The sequence below is a fragment of the Callorhinus ursinus genome, unplaced genomic scaffold, assembly GCF_003265705.2.
Source record: "Callorhinus ursinus isolate GAN/ISIS: 27379988/994484 unplaced genomic scaffold, GSC_fseal_2.0 scaffold10, whole genome shotgun sequence".
Lineage (NCBI taxonomy): Eukaryota > Metazoa > Chordata > Mammalia > Carnivora > Otariidae > Callorhinus > Callorhinus ursinus.
This window is the reverse complement of record NW_027397072.1, coordinates 75,733,717-75,751,827: the sequence shown is the minus strand read 5'-3', so window position 1 is coordinate 75,751,827 and position 18,111 is coordinate 75,733,717. Positions and strand designations below refer to the sequence as shown.

The following is an 18,111-nucleotide window of genomic DNA, read 5'->3' as shown; positions in this document are numbered from 1 at the left end:
ATTTTGTCTTTATTTAATACCTGATATTTTGTTTGTCATGGTTTTTACATTAGTTTTGATTCTTTTAAATGTTGCGTTCGTGTATTCTTCCTGGTTACTGAATCTTTGGGCCCCAAGGCAAGTATATCACTGGCGGCACCTTAGGCTCAGCTGATAAGTATGTGAATTTCTGGGCTGTTGAAGTGACTGTCTCTAGACCGTTTTCCTGATTTTAGGCAGATGTTGCCAAGGAGGAATAACTCAAGCTACTAGTAAGTACCCTTTAGCACAAAACAGTTCTTCCTGGTGTGCTTAGTGAAAATGCTGGCGAGGCTGGGCTGAGAATCCTGTGCTCCAGCAGCAGCTAGTTGCTATTGGCTTTTCCTCCTTAGGCAGTGAGCCCTCTTAATACTCAAAGAACATAACGCTGAAAGAAACACCAAGTTCTACAAGGATGTCGTTGGACAGCTTTAATCTCCAAAATTTATTCCGAAATGCACTTTTTCATATTTTAATTTCTTTGCGATTGAGAAGCATCCTAGGTCAGTGGCATCTTACAGTTGCCATTGGCTAAGCACAGTTGCATCTGCTGCTTAATGGTGATTCCTATTTCAGTTCCATGAGTGCGCTTTGCATATCGTTGGGACTACATGTGTTAAGTCCAATGCTGTTTAAAATCTCTTTAAAATCACAAATGATTTAACATAGAAGCAAGGTTATTGTGTAAGCAAAACAAATGACAAGATTTGTAAAAAGTCTCTTAACCTGTTACAGGGTACCTGGCTGGCTCAGTTGGTAGAGTGTACTACTCTTGTTCTCAGGGTCTTGTGTTCAACCCCACGTTGGGTGTAGAGCCTGCTTAAAAACCAAACCCAACCATATTACAAGAGGTATAAAATAATCCTAAGTTATTAAGCACCACTTCAGGGCGCCTGGGTGGTTCAGTCGGTTAAGCGTCTGCCTTCGGCTCAGGTCCTGATCTCAGGGTCCTGGGATTCAGCCTATGTCAGGCTCCCTACTCAACGGGGAACCTGCTTCTGCCTTCCCTCCTGCCCCCCACCCCCGCCTGTGTGCGCTCTCTCTCTCGCTTGCCCATTCTCTCTCTCTCAAATAAAATCTTATAAATCATCATTGTTTCATTTTCTTCTTAATCATGCATGAAAAGTGGCACGGAACAAAATGGAAATCTTCAGAGTTGAGGGATGAGGGAATATGTGATACATAATTTATAGGTAAATAATATGTATACAACATGCATAGGAATGATTTAGGACAGTGTTTATTCAGAAGCATTGCAAAGTGTGAGATCTTTCTTTCCATCCCTCAACCCCACAAAACAAATCAAAATGTTAACATTGGTTAAATTTGGGTGGTAGGTAAGGGTATCTTACATTCTTTCCCGTAATTTTCTGTATGTTTGAATTTTTTATAAAGTTTTGAATTAAAAAATAAAAAACAAACTAAGTGAATTTAGTGTTCCTGAATTGCCTTTTGGGAAGGGGGTACCAATTTATAATCCCAACAGTATACAAAAATGCCTGTGTCTTTTGCTTTCTCTCATGTGTTGTGCATTGCCAAATTGATAGGTAAAATATTGTAATTTATAATATTTTCTTGACTTAATTCTCAATTATTTGATGACTAGTGAGATTGAACACTTTTTTTCTCACATTTTGGCTAATTTTATATCTTTTATTAAAGCCTATTCAACGTGTTGCTTATTTTCTAATACAGTTATCATTTATTGATTTGTGAGAGCTCTTTGTATATTTAGGTGTTCAACCATTCTTTCAAATACACCATGAATTATTTTATTAGTTATTGTCTTTTTAAATAAGGATATTGAGGGTTGGGACTAAGGACAAAGCACATCTAACAATATGGAAATGACCTAGTTCCTGAAAAACTGCAAACTCAATAACATGGGGTTTTTCTCCCCCCAAAAAATCTTATGCTATGATACTTTATTTCTGTGCTTTTTCTTAACACAGTAACTTTTTGTTTCTGTGCCAGTTTTTCCTACGGTAAGAATAGAGTCTTTCTGCTATGATTGGAGATGCACAGGTGAGAGCTAAAATGCTCTAATCTGAAAGAGTATTGGATAGCTCTCTTTGGTCAGAAATACTTAAAAAATAACCCTTTTATCTCCCATATGCCATCTGAAGTCAGATATAGTGGGGTTTATGTTTTACTTTTTTGAAAAATTGAAGTAAAATTTATATACAGTAAACTGCAAAGATCTTAGGTGTTTAATTTGATGAGTTTTGAGAAGTGTCCCTTGGTTGTTTATATTAAAAAATTTTAGAATTTGGGGCACCCGGCTGGCTCAGTCAGAAGAGCATGTGACTCTTGATCTTAGGGCCATGAGTTTGAGCTGCACATTGGGTGTAGAGATTACTTAAATAAATAAATAAGCTTCAAAAGTTTTAGAATTTTATTATTTTCTTTAACAGTCTCAGCCTTCAGTTGTATACATAGACAATCTTTTCACATTCTGAGTAAGTAAATATTTATATATATTTTATGAGTTTGGTTTTTTTGTTATAAATACTGGTCAAACTTATTTTGGGGTATTACTCCATGGCAAAAATCTAATGTAATATTTTTCGTTATCCTCTTAAACCAGCTAATACATAAGCCAGTCTTTTCTCATTTATTTGAAAATGCCCTTTTACTGTATATTCTTGTATATGCTTGTATTTTTATGGGCATTCTATTTTTGCTTTGTATTATGTATCAGTATGTCGTCTTAAGTATCATAGTTTTATTATATGTGTTATTATCTGGTAGGGAAAGTGCTCCCTTATTACTCTACTTGAACAAAAATTCAGTGTTTATTCCTCCAGATGAACTTTTGACCAATTTGGCCAAGATTTCCCTGCCAAATAAAAATCCTGTTAATGTTGAGTTGTGATCTACTTTAGAATAATAAGGGGAGGGGGTCATTGATAACTTCAGAGAAGAGCTCTATTCCAGGAAAATGCTGTATCTATGATATGAGTGTTTTTATGTCCCCAGTAAAGTTTTATAGTTTTCTCCGTATGCTTGACATGTTTCTTCAGTTAATTCTTTATTATTTTATATTTCTTATTGCTGTCATGAATGAACCATTCCCCCCCCCCATATATTTTTAATTCCTACCTTCTTTGTAGACGACTGGCTTAATTACTTACAACAAAATCATTTCAATTTCTATCATTTCCACCAGATGGCAGTCTCGGGCATGTCCGTTTGTAAACCTGCCGAGGGCTCTGGTGACAAGAAAGACAGTGGCTGGCAGACCTTCCAAGCCCCTAAAGTACAAGGACATGAAGGTTTTTTTTTTTAAGCCTGAAAGAAAAATGAAGCCAACATTATGTAATTGTATTATGTATACTGCTATTAACCAGTACTCTTACAGCCCATTAGTGGAGGCAGAGAAATCTGTCCCTGCGCCTTTCAAAATCATATTTTTGTCTGTCCCTGTGATAAACACCTGTGGCTTTGGGGAGCATTTTGGTTTTATTCCTGGGATTCTCATGGTTAGAGGCAGGCTTTACTCTGTCACTATTGTTTCCTTTCTCTTAAAAGCACCATTTAAATGAGAAGTTACCAGGTTTCTAAATGTCTGTGTAAGAACATCTTTCTTTGATTCTGGTATTTGTGCTGTCCAGATCTGTTCTGAAATGAGATTCAGTGTTTATAGTCAACAGAAATTCCTGAAGTAAGTTTGTAACCCGTTTGTTCTACATGAATACAAATCTTAATAACCCACTTAGACACTTTTTAAACTAATTTAGATGATGTCAAAGACTTGTGTTTAAGAATATAGGAGGTAGTGGATATCTTGGCACACAAGAAACCAGCTCAAGTATTGTCTCGTAAATACTTTTCCCAGTGGCCAAAAAATTGTACTTTTGGACGACATGTCACCTAAGTAAGCTCCCTCTTGTGCCTTTTATCACAATTCCATTTGTTATCTTACTTTTATATAATAGAGTCATAAATGACTAGGACTGTAAGAGTATGTACATTCTCTTTCTGAGAGATTGTATTTCCACTCCAAGACCAAAAGGTGCAAGAAAGAATGATAAGAAAAAAGGAACCCTTGTTTCGTCCTTGAGCACAAAGACTGCCAAAGTTAATTCTTGCTTTTCCAAAGAACTGGTATAAATATTCTAGGAAGTATAGCAAAATTTTTGAAAGTAGATCATTTCTTTTAGGGAGAACCATGGAAAAGTTTCATGTTTTGATCTGTGGATAATGCTGTGATGTAGTATGTAGATCAGGTATTTCTTTAGTGTGTTCTATGGATTTATCCATATTTTGCATAATCTCTGAGAATGAATGTTGAAATGGATTTATGGCGATCTCAGCTACGCAGAAGTTATTTCTAGAGCTTAAGGATAGTGTACTAAGACATACCTTCGAGACAGAATTGGAATTGGTTAGAATTAGGTTTATACCATACCACACATTTCCAGATAGTTAGGGGTAACCTAAATTATATAAATAAAACCGTAAGTTAAATGTACCTAGAAGATTGGCTATGTAAAATTGTCTTTGAAAAGGAAGGAATTCCTTTCTAATAACCCATGTTTGTATTGTATGTATGATTTTTTTAGGGCTTTTTGCTTTTTTCAGGGTGGAACACGCATAACTGTAGCAGGTAAGATGGAATATTCCCTATTACAGTATAAAAGTTTACTACACTATATTAGTGAAGTATACCATGAAAAATTTATACAATGCTGATTGCTTTAACACTAGTGGGGGGAGGGGGGCTAAATAAATTACATTTTCTAGACTGATTTCACATAAAAAAAAGATACATATTTCAATTGTGTCTCAGTAAAACTAGGGGGAAACACCCCCACATTTGTCCATTTGAGAGATAAAAAGTGGCCCAAAAAAGCAAATTCTGAATGACTTGTAGTTTTATGTCCTCAGAAGTTTTAACATAATAGTTCTGAAGAATTGTCATTTGTGTGTTCTTCAAAAATAGAGTAATAAATTTTGTAGCTGGTCAGATCTTTAAGTATGTATTTATGGAATTCTCTAAGTTGGAAAAAACATTTAGCAGTGTTAGTCTGACTCCAGGAACCAGAATCTACTTTCATCTTGGGCAGCTCTACCTGTCCCAGTTGGTTCTTTGTTTCTTCCCTTCATTTGTCTTATTAGCTCGAGACCAAACATTTAACAGCAGCTACTGTGATGACACCCAGTCTCTGCTCTTTTCTGTCCCCAGTTCACTCATCCTATGTCACGGGCTTCAGTTGTCTTTACCATCCAAGACCCTTTTCTGCAAATGCTCTGGTTTTCTAGGGCTTTCTGAAAGTACACAACCCAAAGCTGAACATTTATAAGTAGCAGAGCTATCATTCCTTTGTCCTAGTTAACACTCTTCATCTGTTAGCACCCAAATGTTGGACTAGCTTTTCTGGCACCCATGTGATACCGTGTGAGTCTTCAGAGGTTGACGATTTTTTACTGCTGTTAAGTGATTCTCCCCCATCCTGCACTTGTAGAGTTGGTGTTTTGCTTAACCTAGTTTGCAGGACTTGCATTTCTTCCTATTAAGTTTTCTTGTGTTAGATTCATTAACCTTTTGAGATGTTTTTGGATTCATGTAAGATCTATTTGCTGTCTTTTTCTGATCACTCCAGAGTTTCGTATGTAAACCTTGTCCATTGAATGAAACAAGTCTGAGGATAAGGGCCTATAGTAGGCCTACAAAACTTTTCAGTAGGATACAAATTGACCAAGGTAACAGTCAACACCCATTAGGTAAGGATGCAGCGACTTACTGATGAGCCCATAGCTCTTCAAGGTTATAAAGGATATTGGGGGAGCTTACATTCCTTGTAGAAGTACTGCATTTCCCAAATGTTAGGGAGGCAACTGCCCCTAAAAGTTCATGAAGTCACGCCTGTTGATTCATAGAGATGTTCTCTTTCCTGAAGAATTAGAAAACACTGGAAGGATCTATTTTGGGGTCTTCCCTGAGATTAGTGTCAAGTTGCCATCATTTTTTTACCTTTCCCCAAAATTAGAATGACCTTTTCCCTTTCTGATGTTGTAGCCGGTCCCTACTCCACACTTGTCTCTAACGTAAAACAGTGGACCACTCAGAAATATTCTTAGATTTTCAGTATCATTTTCTTGTTTTCCATCAGCGTAAAATAGGAAAGAAAGTTCATATTGGCCCAATCACTTGTGTATAACTCGGCTAATTTAAGTTTTTACTTTGGCCCCATTCCTACACGTACATGCAGATTTCTGGTGGGGGTTTTGCTTATGGTGTTTCTTGTATCATTTATGCATTTTTGAAATTCTGAACTTGTTACATTTCTGTCTGTGAAAACTGGTGGTTTCTTGTTTTTGTTTATTTGGTTGTCTTACTCTTTTTAGGTACATCTCCCTTATTCATCCTGTATGTATGTGATTCTTAAAAAGCATTTTTAAAAATAACCCTAATACATTAAAAAAAAAAAAGTCAAAACTATCACCAGGCTGACAGCCTGAGGCCAAGTACAGCCTAGAGATGGGACAGAGCAGAACAGTGCAGTGTCCAAAAGGATGCTTACATTTCAGGCCACGGGTCAAGATGCAGGAAAGCGTTCTTACTAAATAAAATTAGTACCATTACATCGCAATCAGTATCTGATAGGTGCAAGTAAATGGTCTAGCAGCGGCCCTGGCTGGAGTCTTGCGTTCACTCTGGGGAAGGAGCACAGCGTGGCTTCTCCTCTTCTGTGGCAGAGGAACTCAGCTGCAGGCAGGTGACGGGAAAGGACTAGCTGTGACTTTGAGCCTTGAGTTGGGTCCTCTTGGAAGGGTGTCTCTGTGGCATGCTCCGCCGCAGGGTGCCTCTTCTCTCTTGCTTTCTTGACTTCCTCTGGGACCAGGGCTGTGAAAACAGCAAGACGTGATGGGAAGGAAGAGAACGGCCCACATGTAGACAGCTTTGTAAATCTCAGCAGCTCTATGGATCCTGTAGAATGTTGATCGAGATAGTGTATTTGTGTGCATATATGTATGTATGCTAATACTTCAATAAAAATTTATTTTTAAAAAAGGAACCTTGGCTGATCCAATAAACTTCATATATATTTATGTTTATATGAAGTTTTTGTCTGTTAATGGGAACATATGAAAATAGTTGAATAGATGGGTTGGATATGCTTTGGGTGGTATGAACTAAAATATAATATGTTTTGTGAAAAATTCACTTTCAGGGTATTGGGGAGAAAGCGGAGCCTTAAAAAGATAAGAAGCAGTATTGTAATCAGGGTGAGCAGAACTGCTACAATAAACAGAACCAAACCTGTAATGGTTCAAATACTAGAAGTTCATTTCTTGCTTATGCGCACACCAGAACAAGCGTTCCGGTGAGTGAGCCGCTCTTTCCCGCATGGTGATTCAAGTCTGAGACCTTTTCCATCTTGTGGCTACGTCACCCCCCAGAGTCTTGTGCTCCTCTGTATCCAGTCAGCAGAAGGGGAAAGTGAGCAAGGAAAAGGTTCCCCTACTTCTTAAAAGTCTCACTCAGTATGAGGAATTGATATCATAGAAGACATATTCTCTGATCACAAAGGAATTAGCTTAGAAATCAGTAACAGAAGAACAACACACTTCTAAATAATCCACATGCCAAAGAATAAGTTATAAGGAAAACTAGAAAATACCTTGAACAGAATGAAAATGAAAATCGCAACATACCAAAATGTTGGGGCTGCAGCTGAGGCGCAATGCTTAGTGGGAAACGCATAGCTTTAAACACTTATATGGAAAAGAATGTAAGCTCTCTAATTAACTTTAAATTTCCAACCTAAGCCGTAACTACAAGTGCAAGGAAGGAAGGATAGGAACAGAAGTCAGTGAACTATAAAAGAAAAAACGGAAAAATCAAATAAAAAACTAGCTCTTGAAAATATGAATAAAATTGATAAACTAATCGGAAAACAAAGACAGAAATTGTCAGTATGAGAAATGAAAGGGGAGAACACAAATCCTACAGACTTTTATAAAAAGGAATATTGTGAAGAATTTTATGCCTATGAAATGGAGGAAACATTTGAAAATGAATGTGATTCAACATTGAGAGGGAGAAAAGAAAACCATATTTCGTAACATTCAGAAAAAGCATTTGACAAAATTCAGAACCTATTTTCAACCTGACAAAGGGTAACTATGTAACACCTAAACTTAACATCTTTAATAGTAGAAGACTGATACTTTCCCTCTAATACATCCATCAAGGCAAGAATGTCTGCTCTCACCTCTTGTATTCATAGTGACTGGAGGTTTAAGCCAGTGCAACAAGACAAGAAACATACAGATTGGGGGGAAAGACACAAATTGGAAAGAAAGACACATAAAACTGTCTATTTGAAGATGATACGATTGTGTAAGTAGAAACTGATAAGGAACCTATAAATAATACAACTATTAAGTTAGCAAGGCCGCAGGATACAAGGTCAATGTACTAGAATATTTCTATTTTTATATACTAGGAGCAAGCAATTGAAAATTGAAATGAAAAAAAATTTACAATAGCATCAAAAAAAAAAATGAGGGATGGCTGACTGGCTCAGTTGATGGAGCATACGACTCTTGATCTCGGGGTTGTGAGCTTAAGCCCCATGATGAGCAGAGAGCTTACTTAAAAACAAACAAAAACAAAAACTCTTCAAGAGACACTGTTAAGAAAATGAATAGGCAAGCCTTAGGCAAAACCTAACTGATAAAGGACTCATGTTTATAATAAACAAACTTTTTAAATGGGTAAGATAATTGAAAAATTGAACAAGCATTACACCAAGGAAGATATAACAAGTGGCTAGTAAGCACCAATGCACAGTTATTAGTCATCAAGGAAATGAAAATTGTAATACCACTACAACTCACTAGAATGAAGTTACAAAGACTGGCATCACCCATTGTCAGCGATAATGGGAAGCAAATGGAAAGCTCACGCATTGCCCACGGGAAGGTAAAAAGGTCCAACCACTTTAGAGAACAGTTTGGCACATTATTTTAATTACTGTAGCTTCATAGTAATTCTTGCAATCAGGTAGTATGAATCTTCCAACTTAATCTTCCTCTATCAAAGTTGCTCTGACTGTTCTGGTTCAGACATTCCAACAAACCACCTCCCTTCTAAGCTTAAATATTATACTAACCCTATGACCCAGCAATTCCACTCCTCGGTATTTACCCAAGAGAAGTGAAAACATATGTCCACATGAAAATCTGTACAGGAATGTTTACAAGAGCTTCATTTATAATACTCCAAAATTGGAAACACCCCCAAATTCCATCAACTGGTGTAAAGGATAAACCACGTGCAAACAAATGAATGCTGTTTCACAGGAAAAGGAACAAACTACTAATTCATGCAACAACATGGGTGAATCTCAAAGGCATTCTGCTGAATGAAAGAAGACACAAAGGACTACATACGGTATGATTCCATTTATCTGAAGTTCAAGAAAAGGCAGAATTATAGTAACAACAGGTCAGTTGTTGCCAGGGGCTGGGGATTGACTGCAGAGGGACGTGGGGAGCTTTCTGGAATGATGGGACAGTTCTAGCTCATGATTGTGGTGGTGGTTACATAACTATACATTTGTCAAATCTCATCAAATTACACATCTAAAAGTGGTAAGTATGGATTCTATACCCCATTAATCTGACTAAAAGAAAAAAAATGTAGATTTGGATTTGTGGGTATTCACTGTAAAATTTTTTCAAATCTGTTTTATGTTCCATTATTTTCATTTTAACGTTTTTTAAAAGATACAAACTTGAGATGAAATTCACCAGAGAAGAATACTCCAAATTTTATGGCCCAAGTTATTGTTCACAAGGGGTCCCTCCAAGTGACCTGCTTAGGGTAAGTAGCAACAGGGATTTACTATTTATATATTTATATAGTAGTTATATATATATATATGAATGTACTTACTATCTGATTTTTACTTAATGGTTTTCTTAAGCAGCTACAGGAATGAGGGTAGGGTTGGAATGAGGAGGAAGCTTTGCTAAGTAATCCATTCATATGGGCCGAATTATATGATATCAATAAATATAAATTGATGAAGGCCATTTTATTGTATAATCCCATCTGCTGCCTCCCTCAACAATCAGGAAGACTTATCAATAGAACATAACTTTAAAATGTTGTAGGGGCTGGATGCCAGGGTGGCTCAGTGAGTTAAGCGTCTGCCTTCAGCTCAGGTCATGATCCCAGGGTCCTGTGATTGAGTCCCATGTTAGGCTCCTTGCTCAGCGGGGAGCCTGCTTCTCCCTCTGCCTCTGCCTGCTGCTCCCCCTGCTTGTGCTCATTCTCTCTCTCTGACAGATAGATAAATAAAATCTTAAAAAAAAAAAAAATTGTAGGGGCCCCTGTCTGGCTCAGTCAGTGGAACATGCTGCTCATTTCTCTGGGTCATGAGTTCAAGCTCCATGTTGGGCATAGAGTTTGTATTACAAAATAATAATAAGATAAAATGTTATAAAAGGAATTAAGATCATATTGAAATGCAGCTATAGAAGACACCATGGTTGATTTTCTCTCTTCAAGAGCCATGGTTTTGTAACAGTTTAGAGCGGTTCCTTTTGCATGGCATCCTCACTAATGCAACATTGCCAAAACCAAAACCCCTTTCATTTACTACTCACAAAAATAGTGTCTCCTTTGTAATTATGACTTTCATTTTGACATCTACTCGTGCTTAGGAAAGGGCAAGTCTACTTTTTAAGCAAAGACCAGCCTCGCTGGTACAAAGGTGTATAAGCTGAGGGTGGCATCCTTTGAAGCTTTTGGAGTGATAACTTTTCTTCTAATGATCCCTTCACGTATTTAGTTATTTGTCTTTATTCGATAGGTCTAGGGTTGACAAACTTTGTAAAGGGCCGGAGAGTAAATATTTTAGGCTTGAGGGCCACATGGTCTCTATCTCTCAGCTCCTCTGCTGTGGCAAGCAGCCACAGATAACAAACAAATGACAGCAGCTGTGTTTTAATAAAATTTTATTTACAAAAACATGTATTGGGCTGGGTTTGACCTGAGACAGAGTTTGCCAACCCTGGCTGTAGATGATAAATACCCCCCAAAATAAATCTGTTACTTGTTGTGACAAAGAGTTTATATAGTCAAATAACCTAGGTACTTCTATGAAGAAAACTAATACTGAATGATAACAGTGGGACTCGGGAAATGCTACCCCAAAATATGGCAGGTTGGCATATTGCATATTTCAAGCTGGAGGAATTTAAGAAATGGCATGTTCAGGAAAGACTTTCTGACCTTCCTCTGAAGCAGGTCATAAAACCCTTCCATGACAGTTGGTAAAGCATGCAACTTTCGATCTTGGGGTTGTGAGTTCAAGCCCCATGTTGGGTGTAGAGATTACCTAAAAAGTAAAGTAAGACCCTCTTGTGAGGGGCACCTGGGTGGCTCAGTCGTTAAGCATCTGCCTTTGGATCAGGTCATGATCCCAGGATCCTGGGATGGAGTCCCACACTGGGATCCTTGCTCAACGGGGAGTCTGCTTCTCCCTCTACCCCTCCCCCTGCACATGCTCTCTCTCTCAAATAAATAAATAAATAAAATCTTAAAAAAAAAAAAGACCCTCTTGTGAGAAGTGCTCCCCCACCCCACCATATCCGGAGAAAAGGAACATCCTTATCTTTGCAAGGCAAAGGGACACAGAGAGGAATCTGAATAAATTTTAGCTTTGCAAAAAAAAAAAAAAAAAAAAAAAAATATTTAGCTTTGCTAGGTTTCCCCGCATTACCACACTTCCCTCATATTCTTTGTCCTCTCATATCTTTCCACGACTTTCCACTCTTTATCAGACCTAGCATAAAAACACTCAGGCTTAGCTGTTTCTTCAGGTCTTCATTTCCTTATGAAGGCACCCCCATCACATAAAACTTATATTAAATATATATGTATGCTTTTCTCTTATTAATTTGTCTTTTGTTACAGGGGGTCTCAGTCGAAACCTTAAAAAGGTAGAGGAAAAAGATATTTTCCTCCCTTACAATAATGAAATGTTCGTCAGAAAGTCTCCAGATCAGTAAATCAGGGTATGCATATTCTGGGACTCTATATGATTAACTGGTATACAAAAATCTAATTTCTAGAAAATATGAAGATATTTGTTCAAGTTGGTTTACAAAATATTTCACGTAGTTGATTTTGACTTTGCTTGGTAAAGTGTACCTTAGTTAACAAAAGTAACCTTAGTAACAAATGTGAAATTCAAATAGTAGGTATTACTTTTACTTTGGTTACCCTGCTATAAGATTACACATTTTGGGGGCACCTGGGTGGCTCAGTTGTTAAGCGTCTGCCTTCGGCTCAGGTCATGATCCCAGGGTCCTGGGATCGAGCCCCGCATCGGGCTCCCTGCTCAGCGGGAAGCCTGCTTCTCCCTCTCCCGCTCCCCCTGCTTGTGTTCCCTCTCTCGCTGTGTCTCTCTCTGTCAAATAAATAAAATCTTTAAAAAAAAAAAATTACACATTTTTTTATATTTGAACAAGTAATGAAAGATGACCATTATTCTTGTTAAAACATTCCAACAAACCAAATGAACTCCTGTTGAAGATTTAGTCTCACAATTTTCCATTTTGGGTTGTGAGTAGTAGAAGGTAAGGACACGACCAACATCCATGACTGGAATTTATAAAATTTGAGGTGCTCCTTATAATCAGATCATTTCTCCTGATTTAAAGCAAGTTACTAATTAAGGACTTCCAAGTGATCCATGATGATTCAAGTAAAGGTACCATCATTCAGTAAAATTTAGAAGAGCTGAGTCCTTGCCCTCAGGGTCTTATCATTCAAGTTAAACAAATATATTTTAACAAGTGGAAACAAGACAGGGGCGCCTGGCTGGCTCAGTTGGTGGAGCGGGCAACTCTTGATCTCAGGATAATGGGTTCAAACCCTGCATTGGGTGTTTTTACTTAAAAAAAAAAATATTTATCTCTTACTTAGTGAGAGAAGTTTCTAGCTGCCTCTTGGGATAACTGAGGATAGAAAAATTACCCCCCAAGCAGATCATTCTTGTTTTGTATAGAATAATTTGAGACATTCCCTTTAGTTCTATAAATGTAGTGAGTAGACTCCACTGTTCTGATACTTAATGCTTAACGGTAATTGTTATAATGTTAACAGTAACTTGTATCAATGACATAGGCCTCACCATGCAAAACTCTTTGTTGGGGAGGAAGCTGACCAATTTTCATAACAGGAGCCTCTTAACACCGATAGGTAGTTGGTATATGCTATTTAATTTAATTTTTAATTTTTTTATTTAATTAAGTTTTATTTAAATTTAGCTAAAATGTATTAAAAGACTTAAATGTATTTTGCTTAATCTGCATAACAACCCTGAAGTAAGTATAACAAATGAAAAAGCTGAGATCCAACCACAGAGTTTGAATAATTGACCCAAGACCATGGAGCTTATAAGTTGCCGATCTGGGATCCAAACTGGTCTCAACACTTGGCCATCTCACCGTGCTGAATGGAGATGAACTGTCACGAAATTGTAACCCCACCAGCAGGAACCGTGGAGGGCAAAGCCCAGTGGCAGGTGGCACTGAGCAAGTCATATGGTTGTTGGGCATCTCTGATAAACAGAAGGGATTAATAATCAATGATTCCCCCAAACCAGAACTTGAATCAAAGTTTGCACTCGTCCATCACAAAGTTAGAAAAACAAGGACAGTGTAGCTTTCCCTTGGAGCTACAATTCATTCCTCTTAAAGAATTTTCCTTTGATCTAAGAGTTATGTTCTTCCTACCTGTTTTGGTGTTATAATGTCCTTCATATAATAAGATACTGGGAGTAGACTTTTTTTTTTTAAGATTTTATTTATTTATTTGCCAGAGAGAGAGAGAGAGCAAGAGAGCTTAAGAACACAAGCAGGGGGAGCGACAGGCAGGAGGAGAAGCAGGCTTCCCGCAGAGCCGGAAAGCCCAATGCGAGGCTCAGTCCCAGGACCCTGAGGTCCTAACCTGAACCGAAGGCAGACGCTCAACGACTGAGCCCAGGCGCCCCATCTTTTTTAATATCCTTATTGAACTAAGTGAAATGTTGGTACTTTAGTTTTGGTCTCCCCCCATTTTGTTTGGGTTTTTTTTGGATTTTTTTTTTTTTTTGGCCTATAAAATCCCGAAGTTTGGGAATCATTGTTCTAATTACACACAAACTAGTAAGTCGAATATTGATTGTTAGGGCTTTGTTAGGGCTACAGATTTTTTTTTGTTTCATTAAAACATGATTTTCAGTTTGAAAAATCTGGTCTATACATAAAGCCTATTATTGAAAGAAAGCTAAAACTTCCAACAGAGCAAAGACTGAGACTAGTATTCGGTCACAGAGAGGGCCCTTTAAAGAGATCAGGGGGATGCTGTACAAGTCCTCTCAAACATGGATTTGAATTAATTGCCCACATATAAAATTTGGGGAATTCTACAGATGAAGGCAGATTTTCAGCTTCTCTGGAAATTGGACCTATCAATTTCAGCTCTTCGTTGTTGCTGGAGCTGAGTGGCCACTACCCCGAACCCTTCTAATCTGCCACCACCCTGTTCTTTCTGCTGTGCCCCGTGTTGCCTGTTCACCCATGGGTGTCATCTCAGTCCTGTGGGCCTTGGCCCTTGCAACCTCCTGCAGTGTGGGACCTGGACCACAGCACTGGCCTCACCTGGGAGGTGGTGAGAAAGGCAGAAGCTCAGGCTCCACCCAAACCCACCAAATCAGAATCTACATTTTGACAAGATCTGCAGAAGATTCCTACGCAGATTAAAGATTGCCGAGCCTTGCCCACAATGATCCCCAAGCTCCTTTCCCAGCAAGATTCGGAACACTGACCACTGGCGGAGCCCTGGTCTGCTCACCGTGGTAACAGGTACCATGCTCAGTCATCAGAGTGGGAAGGCCAGATAAAATCATATATTAAAGCAGCCGAAATTATGAGGATGAATATACAAATGAGTAGGGGGTCCTGGGGGGGCTAGATGAGTGTCCACGGGAGTGATATTGATGTTGGGGGGGTGGGGGGAGGAAGGCAGTTGGAGCAGGGCCTCAGGAGAAAAAAATGTCCAGAACAAGGTGTTCAGAGTCCGTGGGGAGGGAACAGGTTGACTGGAGCAGAGGGCCTGATTTGGAGATATTAAGAGAGAAATAAGATTGGAACATAGAGTGGGCATAGACTGAAGCTTAGACTTCAAGGCCAAGATATGTGGACTTTGTTCTCTTTATAGTGAGAAGCCACTGGGAGCTATAGCGTCTCAATACCAGGGCTATTGAGAAGGTCAATGGTCTGACAGATTGTGCATGTTCAGTGGGCTTTATTTTAAAGGGACACATTCACAATGGGTTTATGTATATGCCTAGCCATGGGTAAAGCCATTTCCTTAAAGTATGACATGTTTTCTCTCTTTTCTACCTGTACCAGCGCTTTGTCCTCTGATCTATGTTCTCAGAGACCCTGATCCAGTGCCCAAAGCCGTGCTGAGTATTTCCTGGCTTTAAGTCAGGCCTCGCTAAAGAGGGTCCATTAAGGATCAGGGCGACATAGAGCCCCGCCCATTCCCAGAATACTGGGTTTGGCCTGGGAGTGGAGGGACTCACGCAGTACCAACAACCACATTTCCCCAGCTTTAAATTGCAGAGAATGGCATTTGTGTCCCAGTGAAGTTCTAACACATAATGTTCTCAGATGATGGTAGCTCTTGATTCATGCTCTTTGAATTTGGAGCAAGACCCTTTGTGGCAGGACAGTGTCTACCGGTGCTGATAATTACAGGTTTTCCGGAGCAGCTCAGTGTATCTGAATTTGAAGTATTTGTCACAGGATAGGGATCTTGGCATTTAACTGTTGGGTGACCTTTTTCAATAGAACTTTGTTAAAGACCAGATATTATGGGTCATTATTTCTTTTGTGATTCTGGACTTTTTTTTTTTTTTTTGAGAACTGTCTTTAAGCAGGAAAGCATTGAGACACCCTAAGGTTCAAACATTTTATAAATCAACCCATTACACTGTGATGTCACATAAGGACATTATTATGCTTTTTTTGTTTGTGTGTCTGTTGTTTTTTCATGTCTGGAGGATAGGCCACCAGGAAGGCACAGTGGCAAAGTATTACTATTAATAGCAGTTGCTCTGGGTTGAGCATAGCCACCGAGATCCCCTGGCCGTGATTGTCACAAATTTGGGCCTGAGATACACGGAAACATGCCTTTCATCAGGTTGAAGCACCAGCTCAGGGCTGCACCTGGCCCTGTAAGTGCCTGTTGGGAATACAAATTAAACATTGTTACAACTCAACAGCAAAAAAATCAAATACTCTGATTAAAAAAGGGGCAAAGGACTTGAAGAGACATTTCTCCAAAGATGATACAGAAATGCCAGCAAGCATATGAAAAAGATGCTGAATAACCATCAGGAAAACAAATCAAAACCACAATAAAATATCAGCTCACAGGGGCGCGTGGGTGGCTCAGTCGTTAAGCGTCTGCCTTCGGCTCAGGTCATGATCCCAGGGTCCTGGGATCGAGCCCCACATCGGGCTCCCTGCTCGGCAGGAAGCCTGCTTCTCCCTCTCCCACTCCCCCTGCTTTTGTTCCCTCTCTCACTCTCTATCAAATAAGTAAATAAAATCTTTAAAAAAATAAAAAATAAAATAAGATATCACCTCACATCCATTAGGATGGCTACTATAAAAATAAAACAAAACAGAAAATAATGAGTATTGGCAAGGGCGTGGAGGAACTGGATCCCCTGGGCGCTGCTGGTGAGATTATATACCGGTGCAGCCGCAATGGAAAGCAGTATGGAGTTTCCTCAAAAAATTACAACTGGAATCCCATATGATCCAACAATCCCACATCTGGGTACAGATCCACAAAAACTAAAAGTAGGCTCTTGAAGACATATTTGCACAACCACATTCGTAAGGCTAGCCTTCACAATACTCAAAAAATGGAAGCAGCCCAAAGATCTGACAGGTGAACGGATAAGCAAAATGTGGTGTTATGTGCAATGGGATATCATTCAGTTTTAAAAAGGGAAGGATATTCTGACCCAGGCTACACCATGGATGGACCTCAAGGACATTATCCCAAGAGAAATAAGCCAGTCACAAAAAGACAACTACTGTGTGATTCCATTTCTATGAGATACCAAGAGTGGTCCCATTCATGGAGACAGAAAATAGAATGGTGGTTACCAAGGGCTGAGGGGGGTGGTGGTAGAAAAGTTGTTTAATGGGTGTGTTAAAGCTTCAGACTTGCAAGATGAAACAATTTCTGGAGATCGGTTTCACAACAATGGTAATATACTTAACACTACAGAACCATACACTTAAGAATGTTAAGACGGGGGTGCCTGGGTGGCTCAGTCGTTAAGTGTCTGCCTTCAGCTCAGGTCATGATCCCAGGGTCCTGGGATCGAGCCCCGCATCAGGCTCCTTGCTCCTCTGGAAGCCTGTTTCTCCCTCTCTCACTCCCCCTGCTTGTGTTCCCCCTCTCGCTGTGTCTCTCTCTGTCAAATAAATAAATAAAATCTTTAAAAAAAAATGTTAAGACGGCATATCTTACGTGTTTTTTCATCACCATTGAAAAAAACGTTCAGCGCGTGATAAGATTAATTGCATTAATATCCCAGGTAATGGCTTCCCTGTATCCATGTCCTTTGCCCCAGAACTTCACACGTGGACTCTGGGCTTGGTACATACAGGACAGTCCAAAGGGGCTTACTTCTGAGGCTGGTGCCAAAAAGCATGGAGTTGCTGCCTTGCTTTCTTTCTTTGGATGGGACCCTCACATATGAGACTGAGCCAGAATGCTATGAGGAAGCCAGAAGTAGCCCATATGGAAAGACCACATGGAGAGAACTGAACCCCCCTGGCTGATGGCCAGCATCAACTTCACCAAAAAGCTAGATGGATGGCAAGTAAGCCCCGAAAAGATACTCAAGATCATTAGTAATTAGGGATGTACAAATCAAAATCACAATGAAATATCACTCCCTACCTACTAGAATCACTAAAATGAGACCTAGTGAACATTTCAAGTGTTGGCAAGGATATGCAGGAACTGGGGCTCTCATATACTGCTAAGGG

General features: G+C 39.1%; 2 protein-coding genes across 3 annotated transcripts in view; both read left to right on the top strand.

Annotated features, from left to right (window-relative positions):
- The window catches only part of PPM1B (protein phosphatase, Mg2+/Mn2+ dependent 1B), an 83,087-nt gene extending 79,765 nt beyond the window's left edge, over positions 1-3,322 (top strand). The window contains exons 6-7 of one of the 2 annotated variants that reach the window (XM_025868915.2): positions 2,433-2,477; positions 3,188-3,288. In XM_025868915.2, the coding sequence (XP_025724700.1) occupies positions 2,433-2,477 (45 nt within the window). In that variant the 3' untranslated portion in view covers positions 3,188-3,288. Of the gene's footprint in view, positions 1-2,432; positions 2,478-3,187 lie in introns of both variants that reach the window. The other variant, XM_073897774.1, reaches the window with a different exon arrangement.
- A 6,007-nt stretch (positions 3,323-9,329) lies between these two features.
- SLC3A1 (solute carrier family 3 member 1) overlaps positions 9,330-18,111 on the top strand; it is a 51,054-nt gene continuing 42,272 nt past the window's right edge. Inside the window, exons 1-2 of the mRNA XM_025868908.2 lie at positions 9,330-9,424; positions 9,760-9,856. Coding sequence (XP_025724693.2) covers positions 9,396-9,424; positions 9,760-9,856 — 126 coding nt within the window. The 5' untranslated portion in view covers positions 9,330-9,395. The remainder of the gene's footprint in view (positions 9,425-9,759; positions 9,857-18,111) is intronic.